This window comes from Heterocephalus glaber, unplaced genomic scaffold, assembly GCF_053883595.1.
Source record: "Heterocephalus glaber isolate CG9 unplaced genomic scaffold, H.glaber_assembly_v1.0 deba00001555, whole genome shotgun sequence".
NCBI lineage: Eukaryota > Metazoa > Chordata > Mammalia > Rodentia > Bathyergidae > Heterocephalus > Heterocephalus glaber.
The window spans coordinates 17,791,310-17,814,445 of NW_028258346.1; the positions used below are offsets into that span (position 1 = coordinate 17,791,310).

The window sequence follows — 23,136 nt, forward strand, 5'->3', positions numbered from 1 at the left end:
ATTGGGCGGGGCAGCTGGCTGCACAGGGGCACACAGAGCAGCTGAGATGCCCAGGCCCACAGCAGCTGCCCTGTGTGGCCCTGCAGCCCTCTCCGCACCCCTGCCCTGCTGCCCAGGAAGCCCTGCAGGTGGGAGGTTGGGAGAGCTGGTCTCCAGTTACATATCTGCCACCAGCCAGCTCCGTGCTCCTGGGCTCAGTTCTTTAAGGAGAAAATAGGGCGAATCAAACTTGACAAGAAAGCTACATCATGAATGCAAAAGGCTTTTGGATAAAGAAACGGCTATACAAGTTCTGAGCAGTAGCACGGGCTTCCTGTTCTCCCAGACAGCCCAATTTCGGCACCCTGGAAGACAACGGCAGACATAGAATCGGAGAACTGGCCCCGAACTTGAATCAGCTCATTTGAGGGCCCTGCTGTCTCCTTTCAGAGATTGGGCAGCCGCTGATACAAGGGCGATTGGCTGGAGTAGACACAGCACCGGCTTTGGCCCCATCGCTGACTTCTGGGGAAGGCTGGGTGATGTGCCTAACGCTGGTCAGCTATGAAACTGGGTTAGCAGCTTTTCTCTGAGTTGTGACCCGTATTAAATGAGCCACTGCTTGAGAAGGTGACATATTTTATAAACTCTAAAGAAGCTGTCAGTAAGACATTAAACATACATGGATTTATTGCAAAACGAAAATGCTGTTAGAATGTGGTGCCAGAGATGTTTCCCTGAGCTTTTTTTTTTTTTTTGGTACTGGGGATCGAACTCGGGTCCTTGCGCTTGTGAGGCAGGCGGCAGAAACACTGAGCTAAATCCCTGGCCCTCCCTGAGCTTTTTAATCCAATGAGGACTCTGGGGGAGGCTGAGGCCTGAGTGCGGACTGCCGGCCCCTGTGTGGGCCATGCCTCTGTCGTCCTCATTCTCAGATGTGGAGCCCGATGAGGGCGTGGGGTCAAGGTGGCCACGCGCTGGAAGTCCTGGCAGCGTGTGTGTATGCGTGTGTGTGTGTCTGTGCCTGAACCTTGCTTTGTCTCACCAGGGTGACCTGCAGTCTCAAGCCATGGTGAGGGCAGTGGCGCGGCAAGTGTGTGAGCAGCTCATCCAAAGTAAGTGCACTGTGGGCACCGCGGTCCTTCCGGGTCCCACCCAATGGGAGCTGGCCTGTCCCATCCCCATAGTAATCAAGGCATCTGGATGCAGCTTTACCAGCGCTATCCTGCTCCACCTAAAGAGCCTCGTAGATTGTACATTGGCAGGCAGAAGCCAAACCTCTGGGTCCTTAGTCAAGAAGAGGAAGCTGCCCATGTGGGTTTAACTTGGCTGTCTGAGTCACACTGCCACCTTCCTTTCTCTGCAAGGGGAGGGTTTTTTTGCTCTAGTGGTTAACCCCCCAAAAGCCACCAGACAGTATCCTCAGGAGCTCCCTCCAGAAGGAAGCTCCATGATGTTGATTTCTATTAACTCACGAGATTTAAGCCAGTGTCTCGCTCATATCCATTTACATCTGCTGTCTTTGGTAGCCCAAGGGCCTTGCCTAGGTTTTACACACACACACACACACACACACACACACGACAGTGTCAGGGTAGATGCAACAGTGGATGTGATACGTGGGTTTTGTGCCTGAAATCACACCGGAACACACGTGATATCATGCCTGCCCCATATCTTCCCTTTAAACTTGAACTTTCAGTCTGCGGTGTTGCAATGACTGGTCCAGGCCGCTCCCTCATACACTCTCCTCCTGCCCACTTGCTCCGCCCACCAACTGTCTATTTTGTCTCAGAACTCTAACTGAGGGCTGCTAGGGTCGGCCTTCTCCTTTCCACTAATTTGTTCACGGTTCCAGATCTGAGGCTGGATACAGACAAAATACTCATCTCAGACCCGCCTGGCTCTAGCCGCTGTCCTGTCCATCTCCCTGCCCTGCTTCCCCTCCAACTTGGGGGCTGATGCTCTCAGAGTGGCAGTCTTGTCAGCTTCAGGGTCAGGGCCAATTCAACCCAGGGGAGCTGGGAGGTTAGGCGAGAGGGCCCCGCAGATGTCCAAGAGGTGGTGGCTCGGAACTCCCCCTGTATTCTGCCACAGACCCAGACCTCTCTAGAGGGCCGTGGACTCAGAATCCTCAGGAACTCAGAGTTCTCGTTAAGACAGCAGTGTCAGGGCAAATGAGGGACAGAGCTGCTGTCTTCACACACAGTCGTCTTGGTCCTTACGTTTTCATTTTCATTTTATGTTATAATGCTCGAGTTAAATAGGTATGGGAGAGAGAATTTACCAATTAAATGAAACCAAGTTAAAAGAAAAGTTCAATGCCAAAATAAATAAGGTCTTTAAAAATAATAAATTTTAAGAGGATACTGAAGTTCGGTCACTCTGGGTATAGAATGCACCCAAAGCTAATTTACAGCCTGAATTATTTTGTAGGTTTCTTAGTTCAGTGTGCAGTGTACATGGGTGGTAGATCATTATTGTATGAAAGCAGAAGGGATTAAATCTTCATATAACTCAGTGACCACCATGAGAGGAAGATTTCACAGTACTTGCTGCTTTATTCTACTGTAGGATAAAAATTTTGCTTTGATCTATGATTATTTAAAACATGCCCTAAAACCTGAGAGTTTGAAATTGATTTCCCCCCTCTAGAAATCAGTCTTCTAGAAAGCAGAGTTAGGGAGTCAGACAAGAGAGCTTCACCAAGCCGTCTGTAAAACAGGGAGAACTGTGTGTCGATGCTGATGAAAGAAAAGGAAACTAAAGAGCTCATCCCCAGCCCGCTCAGTGCCACATCGCTGGCAAAGCGGCTGTCTTCCTTCCAAACCGTGCTTCAGTTTCCCTGTCCACTTGCTTTATCCCTAAGCCTCCACTTGGAACTTGATTTATCGCTTGGTGTATAACTCTTTACAAGCTCAGCCATCTGGTGTTTAGTTCTCCCTTAATCAGAAGAATTACGCTGAGTTCCACGGGAAACCGTGCAAGGCCCAGTGATGACAGCTGGCAGTGGGACAGAGGACAGCCCCTTGTCAGAGGAGGAAGCTGAAAGCCGGCTAAGAAACGTCTCACCTGTCGGACACCCATGGGCTGCCTGTGACAGCCCCTGTCATCGAAGAGAGTCCCTACCCACTATTAGGGGCCAACGCTTGAGGAAAGAAGGCTTTGCATGTATTATAGAGAACTTCCTCAAAGCGTGGTTATTTTCTTTTTACTTAGATTGAAATATGTTCAAAAGGATAAATAATAGTGATCTAGAAAATTCACGAACATGTCTCCTGATCATCCTGAGAGTGAGATATTCTGTTCCCCAGGGCTTTCTAATTCTGTCCTTCTGGTTATTAAGACGCACCCTCCCTGGCCTAACAGGGTGAAGGGGTTATGGAAAAGAGCTCGAGATTGTTCTATTTCACAGAGCTGGTGGGAGTTTCTGCAGCTGGGACCCCAAGTACCGCCAGGGCCCCCGAAAGCAAAGGTCTGGTGGGAGAAGGAGCAGACAGAGGGCTGCCTAGGGCTGGTGCACAGGGTGAGGCAGCTGGGAAAGAGAGAGGCGACTCGGGGAGAGAGGTTCGCTGGAGGAAGGGCAGCTGAGCCAGGGTGAGGGGTCACGTAAACGTTGGGGTGAAGATGAAATTTATGACTTCTGCTCAGTGAGGTTTTTATGATGCTGCCATGAACCACGGAATTCCAAGCCCATGAGAGGGGCCTTGCACAGATTCCAGCTGTAATCTCATCCGAAGTGACATGTAAAAAACACGAAGCTGGAGATCAACATATTTCAGAGGGGTGTGCTCTCTGCTTGCTGGATATGGGACAGCTGGTCGGGTGCCCTAAGAAATGACGCCTCCCGTGCCTTGTGTCTCTGACTGTTCGCCCGGGGCCGCCCCTGTGCTTCTTGCCACAGATCACATGGCCAGGTACGCTGCCGTCCTCAACCAGATCCCCAGCCACTCTTCATCCACCCGCACCGTCCAGGGGCCTCCCGGGGAGCCCGGACGGCCTGGCTCACCCGGAACCCCCGGGGAACAAGGGCCCCCCGGTGCCCCTGGCTTCCCAGGAAACACAGGCTTGCCGGGGACCCCAGGAGAACGAGGTAAGTGGGGCTACTCCTCCCATGGGGACTCTGCTGGGAAATGAGCCAGGCACAGTGCTGACATCAGGGAGAGCGGCCCCCAGGGCTCTCTGCATCAATGCCTCGATTTCTTGTCAGTTACTCCCCAGATCACAGATCACAGAGAAAACTGAGCTGGGTGCAAAGTGTTTATCAAGAGTCACATCTGCTTGTATGACAGAGGAAGTCTGGGACTCTCCCAACTCACCTCTATTTTAAAAAGATGTCGCTTCCGGTTTAAAGAATCAGAAAATGATGTCAATGGTCAGTGACAATCTGCAGAGCAGCCATGGGTCTTATCAGCATATGATGCCTGATATCCCTACAGGGACCACACAGCTGTAAGCCTCAGTTTAAAACACTGTGTATGGCCAATCACCGTCTCATACGAGACAGTTTAATGGACCAGTGTTGTGTTTTTGCCACAAAAGAATCATGTAGCACAATTATTTATTTATTATTTATTTATTTTTGGTACCTGGGATCAAACTTGGGACCTTGCACTTTTGAGGCAAGCGGTGGCACCACTGAGCTAAATCCCTGGCCATGTAGCACAATTATAAGATTCCTGTGATTGGTTTTCACCAAGTTTCAGGACCTGTCATTCCCCCCCAAAAGAAAACAGAGATCTCTCATTTCAGAAGCTTCGAAAAAGAGAAGTGGGACATGGAGGTGACACAGTCACCATGAAGGAGGCTCTGCGGAGAGGAGTCACGGGCATGGTGGGAGGTTTCTCCGAGACAGTTCCTAGAATGTGGGTCGGGAGAAGCCAGCTGTCACCTGTGTGCTTTGTGACCACACACTTGTGAGCTGCGCGAGATCCAGCCCTGTAACAGAATTAGGAAAGTCAAATGCAGAGGCCACAGGCCGTATTTCGCCCTCACCCTTGACTCGTGCCAGCAGGCATGGTGCCCTGTGCCTCTCTTCTACACGTTGTGTGCTTTTATGTGTGGTTTCTCCCCTGGAAGTGAAGCTTTGCGTCCCTTGTCTTCCAAACGCATTATTCTTAGTTGAAGGCCCACCCTAAGCCGTCCCAACACAAAGCTCTTATTGGTCACTGAAGCTCTTAATCGTCACCGTGGAGTTGGACGGCACACGCCCTCCCCTCCCCCAGCACCAGAGGCGCCTCCTCCTCCTCTTCTGCTTCTCAGGCCTCAGGAGCTGGAGCTGCAGGGAGCAAGGGGCAGGCGGAGCCGCTTTCCGCTAACAGGCCCTCACTGGTTGCTCAGTGCTTTGATTGCCATCCAGCTGTGACCTTTCTTTCTGAAGGTTTCCACGAGTTAGGGCACAAAATCAGCAGACCTAGAGAAGGCATAGCTCCCTCACAACACACAAATGTCTGGCAGCCTGGAAGGAGGCCACCTCTGTCACCGGGGCTCTGGGAAGGGAATGGAGAAACTGTGGCTCAGGAAGCGTAGAGCCAGGGCCTGGGCCTGGCCCACTCCCGCCAGTCACAAGTTCTCTTTGTTCTTTTTGTAAGTCCTAGTGCTGATCTTGCCAAACTGAGTCTTTCCTGCCCTGCAAGACGACGTGAGTGACTGAGGCAGGAAAATCAGCCAGGCATTCTCCGATGATGGACCAGACAACCGCTGGAAAAGGGAACCTGCATGGGTGGTTCTCTTCCGTGAGGCTCCTGTCTGTGTTCCCTAGGCACCGCAGGCGGGTCCTGCACTTCACACGAGGTAGATGGGGCAGTGAGACAGGAAGTGAAGAGTCCCCTTGGGGCGCTGGGGAGTGAACCTCGCTGATCACCAACTGACTGACGGGTGCCTTTGGGGTCTGCAGGTTGAAGTTTTAGGCTGGCATCCAAGGGGCTCTTCCTTCCCAGCAGTGCATCGTGTTCCAGGTGTAACTAGGATCCCTTCCTGCATGCTGGGCAGTGAGGTTTTATTCTTAGCCTTGTGATCCAAGCATCACAGGAAAAACAGAGAGAAAAATGATTGTCTTTCACTGAGCCGAAACAATAGATTTTTTGAAATGGAAGCTTCAGCTCTCTGTTCTTCTGAGCCTCCCATTTTATATAACTGGAAGTATATGACGATGAGGCCAGAAAAGCACGGTCAGCGCCGTCAGGCCCAGAAATAAGAAAAAGAGATCAGATTTTTTTTCTGTTGTGCGAACCATGATTATCACGACGCTGTATAAAACAGACATAAAATGGCATTATATTGTAATGAGGGAAAATGAGTGTTACCAAGAGCAGGCTAGTGAACTGTGGAAGCAAGGATTGAAGGATACGGCTGCTGAATGCTGTACTGCACGCTCACGTGCGCCCCTGTCCCTGCGGGCTTCCCGCTCATATGGATCTCCCTGCTGAAGAAGTATACGGTTCCCCTCACTCGGGCTCACTTCCCACCACAAGTGCCCAGGCTGCTTTCTGTTGTAGGTTTTCAAATCTTTTAAAACCCAGTACACAGAAAAACATAACAGAGAATGTTGCTGCTTATGTATGCATACAAACATATGTAACCGAGGCAGTCCTCAGAGCTCTACCCTGCCTGCTCTGATCATGAATTAACTCTTTAGTGGGAGTCTCAGAGAAGAGAGGTCAGGGCTGTGCAGGGTCTGGTGAAGCCTGGCTCCAAGGACACCTAGTAACCACACATTTCAAAACAGGAGACCTGCTGCCATGGCCAGGATGTCTCAGTGGGTTGTGGCTGTACTGTTTGCAATCTCTGTGTGCTCTCTGATTTGGTGTATTTGGGTAGCCTTGGGGCCTGGGACTCTGTGAGTGACCAAGGGAAGCTGAGTGACCCATTAGGTAAATGCGAATATGATTTTAAAAAAAACTTTGCAAAGCCAGGCGTGGTGGTGGCTGCCTATAATCCCAGCACTCAGGAGGCTGAGGCAGGAGGACTGCCATGCATTCAAAGCCAGCCTGAAGTATATAGTGAGACCTGGTCTCTAAAAACAAAACAGAAAAGTACCCCTGCGAGAGTCTCAGGAGCATCTCCTGTGAATGGCACTGTGCTGCTGAGACGCACGGCCTGGACCAGCAGGACCCAGAAGAGCGAGCACAGGGGGAGCGTGGAGGCCAACTGCACAGTGAGGCCCCCAGGGGGGGGCAGAGCAGGGCGGATGGGGGCACATGTGCAGCCGGAACTCTGCGGGGCTGGCTTCGGGATTTGAGCTTGATCCTGAGAGCGAGGTGAACATCCCACAACCTCTCCCTCAGGAGGTCTGTGAGACCTCTGTCACTCTACATGCCCTCCTTGTGGTCACAGTGAGGTCTCCTCAGACAGCCAGTCCATGGTTACCCTGAGGAGACATGGAAGGGGCCCCAGGCTGGATGACAGAGGACTCTCCAAGCAAACGCAGGAGAAAAGGAGTTGGCCTCACTCCGATGCCATGAAGAAGTGACAGCCCCTTCCAGACAAAGGGAAGTGTGTGTGTTGGGGGGGGAGGGCACAGCTGCTGTGTCCCCAGTGCTGGTGACAAGCTTGTTTCACTAGGAAGACAGCTGAGTTCCAGACAGATGCAAAGCTGAGAGAGAGAGAAATAGGGTTCTTGTGTTCAATATTCCGGTGTCCAAAGAGCTATGGGAGCCAAAGACCAATCTGGCAGGAAACTTGGTGAGAAATAGAATGAAAGCCTGGAAGCTCTGAGCCAGGGCTGCTGCTTCGGCGAGGACCCTCTCTGTGCAGCTCTTCATTAATGCCTGTGTGTCCTGGCTTGTGGCTAGGGAAACAGTCTCGTGGGACAGGTCGCCTTGATTAAAGACAGTGTGAGAGCTTTCCTTACGATTTGCTGCTGGCCCTTAAATATCGACGCCCCTCCTGTGACTCTGTATCACAGCCGATGTTCTACATTTGCTCTGTGCTCGGCACACGTTCTTTATTCCCCTTGCTGTTAAAAAGCTGCTGAAATATTTTGCCTTCGCCTCCCTGCCTCCTCGCCCCCTGCCTCTCATTTCCTGGGATGCAGATATAGAATTTTCCCTTTTCTTACCCAGCTCTCAGCTGGTGAAGTGCAACTAGCACAGGATCTTTCTCGGAAGGTTTTGTGGGAGAACATGGATTGTGTTTTCCTAATGTTTGGTCATCTGAAGGCACTGGCTTTGGATGCTCTTACTTTTTTTCTCTTTGCATCATCTTTTATCTTGTAGGGCTTTCCCCCCATTACAAAGTAACTCTTCACATCGATCAAAGCTATAGAAACTCAATGTATTCATGATCTATCACTGTGTAAAAACTTACCTTACAACATACAGCGATATCTTGGTTGTCAAACTCAATTCATTCCAAATTCATGTTTGAACGCTGAAGTTTGAGAACTGAACATATTTTTCCCATGAGAAATAATGGAAAACCAAATAATTGGTTCTGAGGCCCAAAACTTACATTTATAAATTCATATTTCCATTTTCCAGGACTTTAACAAATTCTGCAATGATTTCGTTCTTTAACTGTATCGTGGTTCTCACAGTTTTAAAATCTTAGATTTACTGATGGTATCACTAACTTTCTTTGGAGCCATGGTTATGATATTTTATACAAACAAAGTGCAAAGAAAAAGCACAATGAAGAGTGTTTTAATGCACTAACAGCACTATATGTTGTCTGGGTGAGAGTGGCACTTAGACTGAAGTGTCACCCCTTCGTGTCTATGTTGAGAGGCGATGCATGACTCGCTGAGTCTGTACAGGTTTTTGCAAGTCAGATTTTCAGTATGACTATTGAGCAAAGTTATGAACACTGAGCAGAATTTTTTTGAACTTTGCTGTTTGAGTAATGAAAAGTTTGAGACTGGAGCTGTTCGAAAACCAAGGAATCACTGTAGTGGCTTAAAGTAACAAACATATGTGGTCTCAGTGTTTGTGGGCCGGGGGTACATTTAGTTGGGTACTTGGCCAATGTTGGAGTTGATTTGTTATTACAAGCTGCAGTCAACCCCAGCTGGGCTTGATGGAGCTGGAGGACTGGCTTCCAAGATGGCTTCTTATGGGCTGTGAGCAGAAATCTCCAGCCCTGACTGGTTATGGAGGGAGGGCGCTGTCCCTCACCATGGAACTCTCTCTCTGGGATAGGCAAAGGTTCCCACAGCATGGCAGCTGCTTTCCTCAGAGCCAGTGACCCGAGGGAGAGAGAGCAAGGAGGATTTCACAGTGCCTTTTTGGACCTAGTGTCAAAAGTACAGGATTTTCCTTTCACTGTTCTCTGTCAGAAGTCAGTCAATAAGCAAAGCCTGCATGCGAGTGCAGGGAGCTGGGCTGTTTGTTTCAAGGAGAGGTGTATCAGAGAACTCGTGAGTACATATTTCAGCCAACACCTTGTCTAAGTCAAATCCAGGCCGTGTGCCTTGCAGTGCCAGCAGGGTGATGTTTGTGCCCACTACAGGGACCCCTCTGCCATGTGCCTTCTCGGACCCTGAAGAACGAGGGGACTTGGGAAGAAACACCCTATGTCTGCCTGTTTTCATCCTTTATGTGTGTTTTCGGGTAAGATAAGATGCGGGTTTAAACACCTCAAAAAGAGTAGGACATGCAGGAAAAATGTTTTTGTAGAATATTAATATCTTTTATATTTCTGTTTCTGAGATTATTATACTCAGGATGAAACTATTCTCCAGACAAACACCAAGAAGGATACACAAAGTTCAGTGACAAGTTTAAATTAGATTAAGCCACGTCTTCACTCTCTGCAATTAGTAGAATATGACCCTGTTACAATAACAAGCGATAACTGGTGTTTATAAAATACTTCTTTTTGACGTGGAAGCTAAAATGATTTCTGTAGCTTAAAAAAATTCAGAACCTTAGGAGAGTCTCTAAAATAGGTCTGTGTAAATATCTGATAAATTACTACATGACCAATCTCTGCTTCATTAGTGTGACATATATCGTTTAGCATGATTTTGAATTGACCTTTAAAGATTTCACTTTGGTTAATCCTATCTTCCTAACAAGGCTACATTCTCCCCAAAGACCACATTTAATGGATCTTTTCCCTTTATTCCTCCTAATACTTGAAATACAACCATTACCTCAGGAGTCAGAAGTGAGTTATGGTGGTGATTACTCTTGGGTGGCTTCTTGAATTCCATTCCTCATTTCCCCTATCACCAGGATAGGAAAAAGCTCTTGTGCTTATAGCACGTCCATCCCGAGCCAGCCTGCTAATAGGAGTCGCTGGCGAGTTAACGATGCAGGTCATCATCACGATGTAAATGTGGCCCCAAAATCAGGGTGAGATTTTAAATAGATTTACTTACACTGGATGATAGGAGAGAAAAGGAGAGAGAAACATGGACAGAAACAGAGACAGAGACTCTTTTTCTTTCATTTGTTCCTATTTTCAAGGACCTTTGCATAAAACTACATCCCCAAACCTTTTGTATTTTTTATTTTGAGATAAGTTCTCCCCAAGTCAATAAGTTGCTAAGTTGTCCAGGCTGGACTCCAACTTGCAGTCCTTCTGCCCTCAGCCTCCTAGAATCTGGGATTATGGTCATGAACCACCATACCTGGCTGGGTATGGTGGTACACATCAGTAATCCTAGTTACTCAGGAAGCTGAGGCAGGAAGACAAGTTGGAGCCCAGCCTGAGTACTTAGTGAGGCTTTGTCTCAACAACAACAAAAAAGAAATGTACTTTTCTAATTTTGGAATTTCCAAGCCTTGAACATAAATAAGTGCACTAGAAATATAACAAAATATAACATGGACTGGTTTTTAATGATAAAACTAAAGCTATTTATATTAGCTATGTTAAATTATTTTCAGTGAGTTTTTTGACATGACTTTCAAAGCAATAAAAATATATGATAATAAATACACCAAAATGCATTTTTAAAGGTGGGCAAAAACAGAGAGAGAGAAGACAAATGCATAAATCTTTTACATTTTCATTTGTTCTAATTTTATTTTGGCGTTAAATTACAAAGTGAAGGGGCTGGGGATTTAGCTCAGTGGCACCTCGCCTTCCCCACAAGCGCCAGGTCCTGAGTTCAATTCCCAGTACCAGGAAAAAAAAAATTACAAAGTGAATATAACAAAGTAGTGTAACTTCTCTTAAGTTCTTTGAAAGTTTGGGGAAATCCGATTGGGTCCTTAGAGTAAGATGTGCTTATTTATTAAGGGTCCTTCATCTTATTATGGTGGCTGTTGGTTGTGGGGTCTTTGTTTCAGACCCTTGACCTTTTCCGGGTACCCCGACCCAGTCCCCTTCTCTCCCAAGGTGGAGAGCATTGTATCTTTTTTTGTTGTGTGAACAGTGAAGACCAAGCTCTAATTTCAGTATTTTCGGTTGGTTGACTAGCCATGCTGAGCTTGAAAATTTTTTAAGCCATAGAAATTGGCTTATTTCCCCACTAATTTTGAATAGTATAATATCCTAATAATCATTGATACGCATATATATATATATATATATTTTATAGCGGCATTTGAAGAGCAATAATGTATTTATACACAATGGAGTATTACTCTGCCATAAAGGATAAACTTGAATCATTTCTGGGAAGACGGACGCACCTTGTGATCGTCGTGTTGTGTCACACCAGGACATACGCACCGCCATGGCGGTGCAACCGCCACCTCTGCACCCTTTATCCCTCCTCTCTGTCTTCCTGCTCCCCCTGCCTCCTTTCCTCCCTCTCCCTCCCCACGTCAGCGAGTCTGTGGGCAGAGTACCTCAGTCTACCAGTCCGGAGCACCTGCCTGAGGGAAACTGGTCGGAAAACCAGAAGTGCAGGCTCTCCCGGGGCCTGGCCTTGGGTCTGGGGAGCGGGTTCTGCCCGAATCCACTTCCGGTCCCACAGTGCTCTGCGCTGGCTTTCTAGCGGAAGTGCTTACGGGCAGCGCTCAGCTCGGGGGCTCTGTCCGTTCTGACTAATCCCACACTGTGGACTGCAGAGGCGGCTCCGGGTTTGTGGGACGAGAAGCTTGGACAACGTGGGGTCGCTCCTTCGGGACTGTGTAGGGTGTAGAAGGCACACTCGGAGTTCGTCCTGCCCGGCCTGGGCTCAGCGCCTCCCTCCTGCCCCGACTCCCCCAGCTGCCAAGGCCTCACACGCCGCTTCTGGTGCCCAGGCCGCCCTGCCTTTGCGCTCAGGCTCACGTCCGCCGCGACGCCCCCCTGACGCCCCTCTGTCGCTGCGCTGCCTCGAGTGGCTCCGCCTGCTCCTGAGGACGTCCTCTCGGGCCAGCAGCTTGGAAGTCCGTCCGCGGCTCCCTCAGGCGCTGGCTTCTCACACCAGCACTGCTTGTCCTGCTGCGAGCGGTAGCGAGCGCGTTGCTGGCTGGCAGGCATCTTCGGCCTGCTGTCGACCAGGCGGGGCCTCTGCTTTCTCTTAGCTCTTCTCCCTGTCTCCTTTGCGCCTGAGCAGGATCAGCGTATGGGAGGCGTGGAGAGCGATTGAAGGACACAAAGAAGGGGAGAACCAGAGAATTACTCCCTCACCCCTGCCCCTCCTCTGCAAATCAGCCACACTGCGGGCCCTCTGGGCTCCTGCTTGGACAGCCGCACTCTTAATTCTGGACCCTGCGAGAACTTCTTGGGCTCGGAGCTCCAGTCACCCATGTATTCCCACTGTTCTTGCACTCCCAGGGATAACCGTGCTTTCCCGCCATTGTTAATGTACAGGTTGTATTTTGTTTGGCTCCTACATCCTTCTATCACGTGCCTAGTGGAGTCGCTGTGTGAAATTCCTTCTGCCTGCAAGATCTAGAGGGTCTGTATTTCCCTGGCTAACCCCTGAACTATTCAGGCGTGGGAGATGGCCAGTCACCACCATGGGAAAGCAACTAGGAAGAGGAACCTTTAGCAAGGTTTATTGATATTTAAACTACTGTTTTCCGTTCTGGCCACGCAAGTACAAAGCATGGATTCCCACAGGCCAGTACTGGTCCTGTAGCCCGAGTGTGTAGAAATAGCAGAGCTGGGCAAAGAGAATGAGATACTTGCTGAATCGAGTCCCCTCACTGCCTTCTGTGGCAAGGTACTAAGTACTCTCCACCTAGTGGGCGCTCCAGCGTACACTGAGGGAGGAACACACTCTCCTTGCAGTCAGCACATCGCCAGCATTTCCCAGGCAACAGACAAATACACAGCTGAACTCTTTCGCCCCAGACTCCGACTTTTCTGTGCAGTTGCAATGACAGCGTTTCCCAGGCCTTGCCTGTGGCCCTGGCAGGAATCCTGGGAGCTGCTTGGAAGATCTGGGGTCAGGGAGCAATGACTGTGCTCACTCAGAGGAGCAGCAGAGACCCCAGCCCGGGGTGCTGGTGTGGCCAGGGGCGGGAGGAAGGACTCAAGCCTCTCTACTCAGAGTCACGCAGGCCAAAGGAACAGAAAATGGACAGGCTGGACCCAGGGCCTGCAACCAGGGCGAGCAAGATGAGCCCTCTGAAAACAAACTCCAGCTCAGGCTCAAAGCACAGGGTAAGGGGCCAATGAGCGGAGGAGCTGCAGAATGTGATAAACCAGGCGGAGGCTGAGCCTGGAGGCCAAGAGGACGCGCAGGCCGGTTTGCATGTGGCCTGCAGGGCCGCCCGGTGCTCATAGCAATGCAGTGGTGATGTGTAGACCAGTGGGTGCCACCTGCCTGCAGTGAGAGCGCAGCTCTGCGGCCAAAGACAGGTGACTTAACCTCTCTTCGTCACAGCTCTTGCAGGTTCTAGCAGCACCTGCCTTCTTGGCTCTTCCAGACTAAAATCACTTGTACACATGAAGCGCGTGATGGTCGAGACCTGGAGAAGGAGTCTTCGGGCATAGCTGATGCCCTGTGGCCTGCCGTTCTGCTCTGTCAAAGTCTGTGATCGAACTTTGAATTTCATTTGGCCATCCATTTGTTTGACAGATATTTTTTCTTTAATTTCTTTTTATTAGCCCATGTTTGCAGTGCATAAAAATCACATTCCTTGTGGGAGTCCGTGCCTGCACATAACACATCTCAATTCTTTTTTTTTTTTATTAAATTCTTTTATTGGTACATTGTAGGTATACAACACAATTACATTTCTCATTGGGAATTGTACCTTTACATAATGCATGGTTCTTATTTTTTCCCATTCCTAGCCCTCCCTTCACCCGCTCCACCCTTCCCTATTTACAAAGACTTTATTTCCATTTTTTCCATTTCTCAGCATTTTTCCTTTCCCTTCTTTCCTTTCCCCTGCCCCTCCCACTACCCCTACCCCTTTGGACCTTTTCTTCCTATTTTACATTATCGATTATTCATTCTAATCATTGGTACATTTTAAGTATACAATATAATGACATTCATCATTGGAAATTTGCACCTTGACATAGTCTCTCTTGGTTCTTATTTTTCACCCTTGCCCAGCCCTCCCTTCCACCCCTCCATTCCTTCCTATTTACAAATATTTTGTTCCTATTTTTCCATTTTCTCATATTAATCCCATTCCCTTCTATCCTTCCCCCTAGCCCTCCCACTTCCTTCTCCTTTGCCCCTTTCCTTCCTATTTCACATTACCTATTATACATTTTAGTCCTTATTTACACTTTCAGTTTCTCACACCAGAGAAACTATTCAGTATTTATACATGTGTGCCCTATTTATTTCACTTAAGAGTATCGCCTCAATGTGCATCCACTTAGCTATAAATGTCTCTAATTTCTCATTTTTTGTGGCTGAGTAGTACTCCATTTTATTGTAAAAAACCACATTTTCTTTATCCAGTCTCCAGTTGATGGGCATTTGGGCTGTTTCCAAGTTTTAGCTATCACAAACTGTGCTGCTATGAACATGGGTGCACATATATCACTGTGGTATGATTCTTTTAATTCTTTGGGGAAGATCCTCAGCAGGGGAATAACTGGGTCAAATGGGACTTCCAGTCCTAGTTCTTTGAGGTATCTCCATACTGATTTCCACAGTGGTTGCACCAGTCTACACTCCCACCAGCAGTGGAGCAGGGTTCCTCTTTCCCCACAGCCCCGCCAGCATTTGTTATTGGTTGATTTCATGATAGCAGCCATTCTTTCTGGAGTGAAGTGGAATCTCAGCGTTGTCACATCCCAATTCTTTTTCCTCCCTTCCCTCACTTCACTCATTTTTTGATCCCCTTTCCATTTGAGAAAGACCTAGCTCCTTGTTTTTATTTATCTATCTTTTAACTTGCTCTTTATTTATATTTTGGGATTCTCCTATAAGAAAATCCACACAGTATTTAAGCTTGTGTGTCTGGTTTATTTTGCTTAACATGATCTCAAGGTGCATCCATTTTCTGTCAACTGACTCTGTTTTATCCTTCTTTATGGCAGAGTAGTACTCTACGGTGTGTAAATACCACATTATCTACTGATGACATATAGGCCACTTCCGAGATTTAGCTGTTAAGGAGTTGTGCTTCTATAGACATAGGTATGTGAGGATCATTATAATATGATGACTTTAACTAGGGAAGATACCTAGAAGGGGAATAGCTGGGTCCAATGGAACCTCTAGTCTTAGTTTTTCGAGGAATCTCTATACTGGTTTCTATAGTGGTTGTACTAGTTTACATTCCCATCAACAATGTAGTGACTGGCACTAGGGATACAGTGAATGAAGAATGAAGAACAACAGATCCCTGCTATTGTGAGCCCAGACGAGAAAATACTGGAGGGTGAGAATTAGTTTAGTGGTAGGTGTGGAATGACTTCTGATGAAACTCTCAAGAATGAATGCATATAATACATACGCCTCTCTCAGGAGGATGTTGGTAACGGAGAGGGTGTGCATGTGTGATGTGTTCGGGCAGCAGATACCGGAAGCTCTGTACACTTTGCTTAGCGTTGCTGTTAACCTGAAACTGTTCTAAAAGAGAGTGTATTAGAAACATAATGATGAGAAGGAGGGAGACAGGGAGAGGAGAGGGGTGGGACAATGGCTTTTATGATCTTAAATACTTTTGGCATCTCCTTAGAAATCTAAGGGTATTTTTTCTAAGCTAATTCATATTTTTGGTAAGTTGGCTCATTTATGTTAACTCTGCTCATGAAAAAATACAGAACCCTATACTTCATGGAGCCATCTTTATCTGTCTCTAAAAGGCATTAGTAGTTGGTATCCTCAGACAAGCAACTTGAGTTTTTAAAAAAGCAGTGTACATATAACACAGGTGTATGGAAGTAAAAACAGAACTCCAGCCTAAGGGATTTGTGGGTGAGGCTTCAAAGGTTACGTTCGCTTACTGCATCCAACTGAGTGTCGGTTGAGGCATTCATTTGTTCAGTTGGTCTTCCTGTGTTTACTGGGCCACCTATTAATTCTCAGACTCTCCTTGGGTCTGATGCTAGAGAGATCAGTGAGGCATACGGTCAGGCTCAGTGAGGGCTGGATGGACGTGGGCATAAACAGCACCCATGGGATAAGTAGTACCCAAGGAGGTGCAGATACCATGCAAGTGAAGAAACCGGTCATAGAAATACCTGTTCTTATGTGTCATGTGGAAGACACCTCAGAGCTGTGGAGAAGACAGATTATCCTTGAGTCCAGTGCGGCTCTGCCTGGGATGGTTAGGGGCAAGTTTGAGTTGGCTCTTGAGGAACGAGTGTATTTAGGGATGTGGTCAAGGAGAAAGAGTCCCATGTGACTCTGAGTCTCAGCATCATCGTGGAAAGGGCCCTGGCACCATCTCCACTGACCAAATCAGCCCCAGCCCCAGCGACCCACCCTGGGGCCTTGGAAAAGTGCTTCACTGTGGGTGCAGACTTTGCTCTAGTGTGAAGAAGGGCTTTGTGCCCAGGGTGGTGCCCTTGGACACCCTAGAGACAGCCACAGGTGATACTTGGGACACTTGATTTCCTGACTTTGAATCAGGACCTATAAAGCTCATAAAAATATGCCCAGGTCTCTTTGTAGAGCTTGGAAATGTCTCAGCTTAGCTATTTTTTTTTCAACCCCAAACCAGCAGCCTATTTCAGTTTTCATGCACATAAGTATTTCTTCAGTGTGAGAACCATATGTACTCCTATGTACACGCATGGACAAATATTAATACATTAGCCTATTTGTAGCTTGAAATAATAACCTCAAGGACGATAAAAGTTCAAATCCCCATTTAATTTCTACTTGCATCATTAGACTTCATTTCTTCTTTTCTAGGGTATTTTTGAGGGCTAGAATATTCTTGGAAATTCTCCATCGCTTACCTGGACTAATGTTACAGATTATATCAAATTTCACATATTTTTCTCTACATAACTAGAAAGCTAAGACAGCCAGATTATCTGCTCTTAATCTTCTTTGCTTTCTTATGAAGAAGCAAAGGACAGCTCGGGACACATTGGGGATATTCCAAGAGCACTTTCCTGGATGTCCCCCAGCTCGGTTTTTCTGCTGCTACAAAATCAAGATGACCCTGCTGCATGGGGAGGTCCTGCCAATCCCCTGAGTCACCGCCCTTAATCAGGAGCAGCTTGCTGTTAGTCATGTGTACATTTTGTCATGTTCTAATTCTTTCAAAACCAGTAACGCCAACACAAACATAAGAAGGGGCATTTTTGCTAGATTCCTAATGCACATTAGGGTGCAAGCATTGATTGACAAGTCAGGGAGCAGCTGGCAGCTAAGGTCCCCTCGGTCCTTACAGAAGCATGAGGAGACTTCCTCAGGGCGCTTCTCTGAACACCTGGCCGGACGGCCAGGCAGTGCAGTATTCAGTGGCAACTACTCACAGGTAATCGTGAGCCTTTATACCTGGGGGAGATGGTACTTTTATGGTTGAGAACCAATTTTATTGAACAAAATCTTAAATCACCTATCAGATTGGCTATCTTCATTTATTTATGATCTCTGCTAGGCTTTGCCCATTGGACATAATTTCTCAGTAACTGAAATTGAGCAAAGATGCAGCTCTGCATTCTGTTCTTTCAATGCATTGTTGCTCCTGAAAAGCAGAGGGCAGAGACCTTCCCAGAAGGGAGTTAAGGTACCTGGGTTCGGTCTGGCCACTTCTGACCTGCAGGGAGCGGGGGGCCCTTGCGTGCAGGGATCTCGTGGTAGGACCTGTTCAGAAGATGAGGACCTGTTCAAAAAATTTGCTTTTGCCTGTGAAATCTATAGTTTGTTAACGGCACCATAAATTGCCCAGAAGAAACAGTCTGCTCAGTGGAAAAGACACTTAAATAGGTTGAGATTTTTATGGGGCCAACTTGGCCAAATCAAACACAGGCTTTCCTGCCGCTTCCAAGGTTTTAATGGAAATTCGTGCTCTTTAGAAGTTTGCTGCCTAATTATAATTCCTGCCATTTTCAGATCCAATACAGGGTGGACCAAAAGGAAAATGTTAGACAGGGCCCCTTGTGATTCTCATTGTGCTGGCTGCAGAGTGCCAACTGCACACATCTTGGGGCCTGGTGCGTCCAGAGAGGGGCCGGCTGCAGGCAGGCCACGCTGCGTCAGCAGAAAGGGGAAAGAGGAGCTCTTGCTGCACAGTAACTGCGGGCTGCACGCCCCGAGGCAGAACCAGCCTTCTGCAGTGATTGTGCATAAGCTGCCAGTATCAGGACTTAATTGAAAAGCCCAAGGTCCCCATCACCTTGACCCAGCCCACCTGCTTGTCTTCATCAGAGGAACTTTGGAAGCCGATTAAAAATAGAACTACATACAAGATTATTTTTAAGGAGAACTTACCATTTTTCTCCTCCTTCCTTTCCCGCTTTCCTTCCTTCCTTTCTTCTTTGCTCCCTCTCTCCTTCCTCCTCTTCTCCCTTGCTCTTCTTGTTTTTCTTCCTTGCTTTTTTGGAAACAGGTCTAACTGGTCTCAAGGGAGAGAAAGGAAATCCAGGCATCGGAACTCAAGGTCCAAGAGGCCCCCCAGGACCAGCAGGTAAATCTTTCTACCTAGCAAAAACCTGCAAGATATGAATACTCCCTTGCTGTCACAGGGAGGAAAATGGCCATATTACAGCTTGGTACCTAACTGCAGTGGCTGGATTTCCCATTTGTTCTACTGGGAGGCCAATGGTTAGTAATGACCTTCCCAATGTACAGCCCCGAAGACTACAACATGTGTTCCCTCTGCTTGCCGACATAGGTTAGGTGAGGACTGGCGCGCTTGGAGGATGGGTGCAATGAGCCTTTCTTTCATATTCACAAAGCTGCGCATGGGGAAAGCAGCTCTCCTCCGTGTAGGACTCTGTGACCTCCATCGGGGGCCAGATAGCCTCCAGGAGAAAGAGAAAGAAGGCACTTGGTCTCCCCGACTAAATACAGCAGCTTGCAACTCCCATTACAGTTCACTGGCTGAAACTGTCACACAGCCCCAGGGAGAAATGAAATCTGGAGAGCAGGGAATTAGAGGAGCACTGGTAGTTCCTTACCAAGTGATTTTGTGGGAGTATCGTGTACAAAATCCACTTCCAGAATAGTCAGACTTGTATTATTGCACATTATAGTTTGCATCCTATTGCATATTTAAAGCCCCAGTCATAGCAGTGAACCAAATATTTTATAGATTTGTCCTTCCAATCTAATAATGATTTTGGAATATAATTGTAAGAGATATTCCTCATGTAATACATTTCGATTGTAAATACTTCTATTATTGGATCTTGAATTACACACTACACAGAATGAGTGGCTGGGGGTGTTGATTGAGTGGAACTGAATATGTCCAAGAGCCACTATACTATCAAAGAGAAGGTGACACTTGCCCCTACTTCTCACTTTAATTCTGGTTCAATAGGTTTATTTCTAGTTGAACAGTGCTTTTTAAACACTGTCAGAACCCAGGACTAAAAATAGCAAGCATACAAAACCAAAATCCCAGCCCATATGCTTCTTAAACTTAAAAGTATTTTAATGGTTCTCCCATTTAGATCTCAACCTATGTTAGCTAGCCTAAAGAAACTTTAAATTAGTGTGTTGGATGCAATTTCAGATTGCATTCATTTTCTCCAGGATAATGTTTCAGGCTCAGACTAATTTATTTTAATTATCTGGAGTCGTAAGCCAATATTAATTTGCATGAGTCTTCTAACTAGATTGGGAGATTTCGACTTCAGTGTGTTCCTGTGTACATGCCCACATATTGAATTCACAAGGAACTGCATTGGAAAACCAAAGCTCTATGGAGAAAACAAGGTTGACAGAGAAAAGAATACTTTGCTTCCCAGTTTCCTGAGCTGATTACAAGCATTTACCTTCAGGAGAATGTGATTACAGCAGGATTCTGTGCCTGGGGAAGTAGTTTAGAGAAAAGTGAGTATAGGCCGGGGATTTAGCTCAGTGGTTCTGCCACCTGCCTCGCAAGCACAAGGTCCCAAGTTCGATCCCCGGTACCAAAGAAAAGAAAAGTGAGTAGAGAGGGGCTGATTGTCCTAATTGTCATGTATAAGATTGCTTCTTGCAAGAATTGGTTCATTTCGTGCTGGTCTCAAAAGTCGCCCTCTTGTGGTAAAAGACCTGCTCCTGCTTCCTAGGACCTTCAGGGGAGAGTCGGCCTGGCAGCCCTGGGGCCCCCGGCTCTCCTGGACCACGGGGTCCCCCGGGGCACCTGGGGGTGCCAGGGCCACAAGGTCCTTCCGGCCAGCCTGGATATTGCGACCCCTCGTCGTGTTCTGCCTATGGTGTGGGAGGTAAGTGCCACCCTCATGTGGGCTCGGAGTGGTTTTACTATTATTACCACAAGGTAGAGGGGTCACTGCGAAATGGAGAGCAGTTATGAGAGGAGGCAGAGCTTGGACTGCTCACTACCTGATGCTGTCTGCAGGCATCTTCTGTAAAGTGCGATCATTTTTAAAACCTTACGAGGAGACTCAGCCCATCTAAGCCTTCTTTGCTTACAAGTGGTGATCCACATAGCCTTGGCCTCTGACCTCAGGTCTGGCTGTTTGGAGGATACGGCTGAGCATTTTGGGGGCCCCGCTCTGTGTTCCTACTGTGCTGTGACCAAGATACCCCGGAAAATTTACCCTTAGGGAAGCCTCAAAACTTAGAACCTCCCCCAAAATGGGCAGGCTTCCAAGATTCTTTGGGGTGACATCTTGCCCCATGAGCACATTAGGTGTCCAAGGATAAGCTAAGGAAAAATAAAAGTGGCTGTGAATTTAAACTTTCTGCTTTGGGAGAAATTTAACCTTAGTTGCCAAAGGAATTGACCAAAGTTTTGCTGATGTGTTTTTCTCTGTTCATCTTTTCCCTCCCTGTTCTCTCAAATCCCCCTGTCCCTTGTTAAGATCTGATCCCTTACAACGATTACCAGCAGTGAAGTGGATGTCCTCCACTTTGGTCATCTTGGCATGGACATTTGGCTATGGATACAGACCTGTCCTATTGATCACCACGATTAAGCCCCTGCCCCTAACAACGGCCACTTCTCTTTCCTGCCTCAGCTGCTTCCCTGCCTTTCCACCTTTAGATCCTTTGCTCTTCCCTCTCCAGATGTGATGGAGTGATGACAGAGGGACATGGCCAGATTGTGCAGTCATTATAGTAAGCCTGACTGCACCAGGTCAGCCTGGATAGAGGTGTACGATTGTGAACTGAGAGTTTGTCCCAAGTCCTCTCTGGGCAAGGTCTGCAGTAACACAGCTTCATGGTGCCTTCCCCTCCATCCTTCCCCCACGCACTCAGATGGGGCTCTTCACCTGACCTGCTACTCTCCTTCCTCGCCTGGTCACCTGCTGCCCCACTGTCCCCAGGGATGGACTTCTAACATGAGATTGAGTTTTAGGTTTTATTTTCCTTTTTGTAATACTTCTGAATTTTCAGGGTTTCTTTTGTAAATAAAACACATACTATTTAAGCCTTTGGCTGTGATTCTGGTTTTCTAACCATTCCTCTAACTGCCGTCCCTTCCTCCTTTTGCTAACCGTGAGACCTGAAAAGGTGCCAGTGGCCTCAGTGTGCTGGGTCAGGCAGCTGCTGCTTTCTACCCAAGCAGGATATCTCTGTAGTTGATGGACCAAATCTGTGTCTCTGAGGACCCACCTGAGGGGAGATTATTAATTTGTGGTCTCTGGGTTCTATCAAGTCCCCACCCCACTTTTCCTCTTTAGCCCCCCATCCAGATGAGCCTGAATTCACCCCTGTCCAAGACGAGCAGGAAGCCTTGGAATTGTGGGGCTCCGGGATCTAACAGCCTCAGGGGACATTGGAAGACCAGTGGCAAGACCTCCTAAGGAACTTTCCCTGAGAAAATGTTGTCACAGGGTTTGTATGCTGGGGAGCTCGTGTCTGCAGCCTGGACCTCTGCCTTGGATAATGTTAGTGTTACTGTATTATTATCAAAATTGTATTTTTAAAAATGACACCCTTGCTGTTTTGTTCAGAGAAGAATGCCCAAAGACAACTTGGGAAAATAAATTGAACCCTGGAGTCTTGTGTGGCAAATGATCTCAAGTCCTAAAATGAACAAGATATGACAGTGTTGGAGGGAAATGGGCCCCTGCAGGAAAAGAGTGAATTCAAAGAGAGTCACAGATTATACCACTCACCAGCCCCACGGGAACGATAAAAAAAGGATTCATCATCGCTGACACTACCTCTTGCTTGCTTGACTGAGCTGTCCAGTTCTGAGATCATGTAGTGACTGGTTTCACGGGTATCTAAAAGGAAGTTCCCAAATGTAATCATTCTGGATTTGATAATTTAAAAATAGACTTAGCTTCTCAATGGTTTTTGACTCATGTAAAGTAACGGCTTTCCACCAGTTCTGATTTGTCCAGCAGTATGTCCTAGGCCATGTCTCTCCTTGTCTACAGGGATTACTTTGTACATGCAGAAAAGTTTCTGAGAACACATTTTTATTTTCTTTTGTAAGCAAATAAAAATTTAAAACAAAGTATGTGGATTCTTTTTACTGCACTTCTATGGACTTAGTTGAGTGTCCACCATAGTAACAAACAGTTGCCTTTCTTTAGGTAAGCATTCAAACTTTCACTCATTCATTCATTCTGAGTTCAGTAGGAAGCATAGCAATAGAAGCAGTCAACCGAAGACACAGAGACCAACAGAATTTTATTATTCATTTCTAATCTACCAGGCAGCAGAGGCAGTGCAAATGGAAGAAAGCTGCTAAATAAATATTTACCAGTGGTTTACCAAGGAACACTTCTGTCTTCCAGTATTAAGAATAGCCTGAAAAACTCTAAAAG

At 47.3% G+C, this 23,136-nt stretch overlaps 1 protein-coding gene across 3 annotated transcripts in view; it reads left to right on the plus strand.

Moving 5' to 3' along the window:
• Col14a1 (collagen type XIV alpha 1 chain) overlaps window positions 1–22,823 on the plus strand; it is a 191,035-nt gene extending 168,212 nt beyond the window's left edge. For 2 of the 3 annotated variants that reach the window (XM_004850222.3, XM_087190733.1), the window contains exons 44-48: window positions 1,028–1,094; window positions 3,884–4,072; window positions 18,789–18,866; window positions 20,461–20,616; window positions 22,039–22,823. In XM_004850222.3, coding sequence (XP_004850279.2) covers window positions 1,028–1,094; window positions 3,884–4,072; window positions 18,789–18,866; window positions 20,461–20,616; window positions 22,039–22,118 — 570 coding nt within the window. In that variant the 3' untranslated portion in view covers window positions 22,119–22,823. Of the gene's footprint in view, window positions 1–1,027; window positions 1,095–3,883; window positions 4,073–18,788; window positions 18,867–20,460; window positions 20,617–21,216 lie in introns of all 3 variants that reach the window. The other variant, XM_013074157.3, reaches the window with a different exon arrangement.
• Window positions 22,824–23,136: the final 313 nt, after the last annotated feature.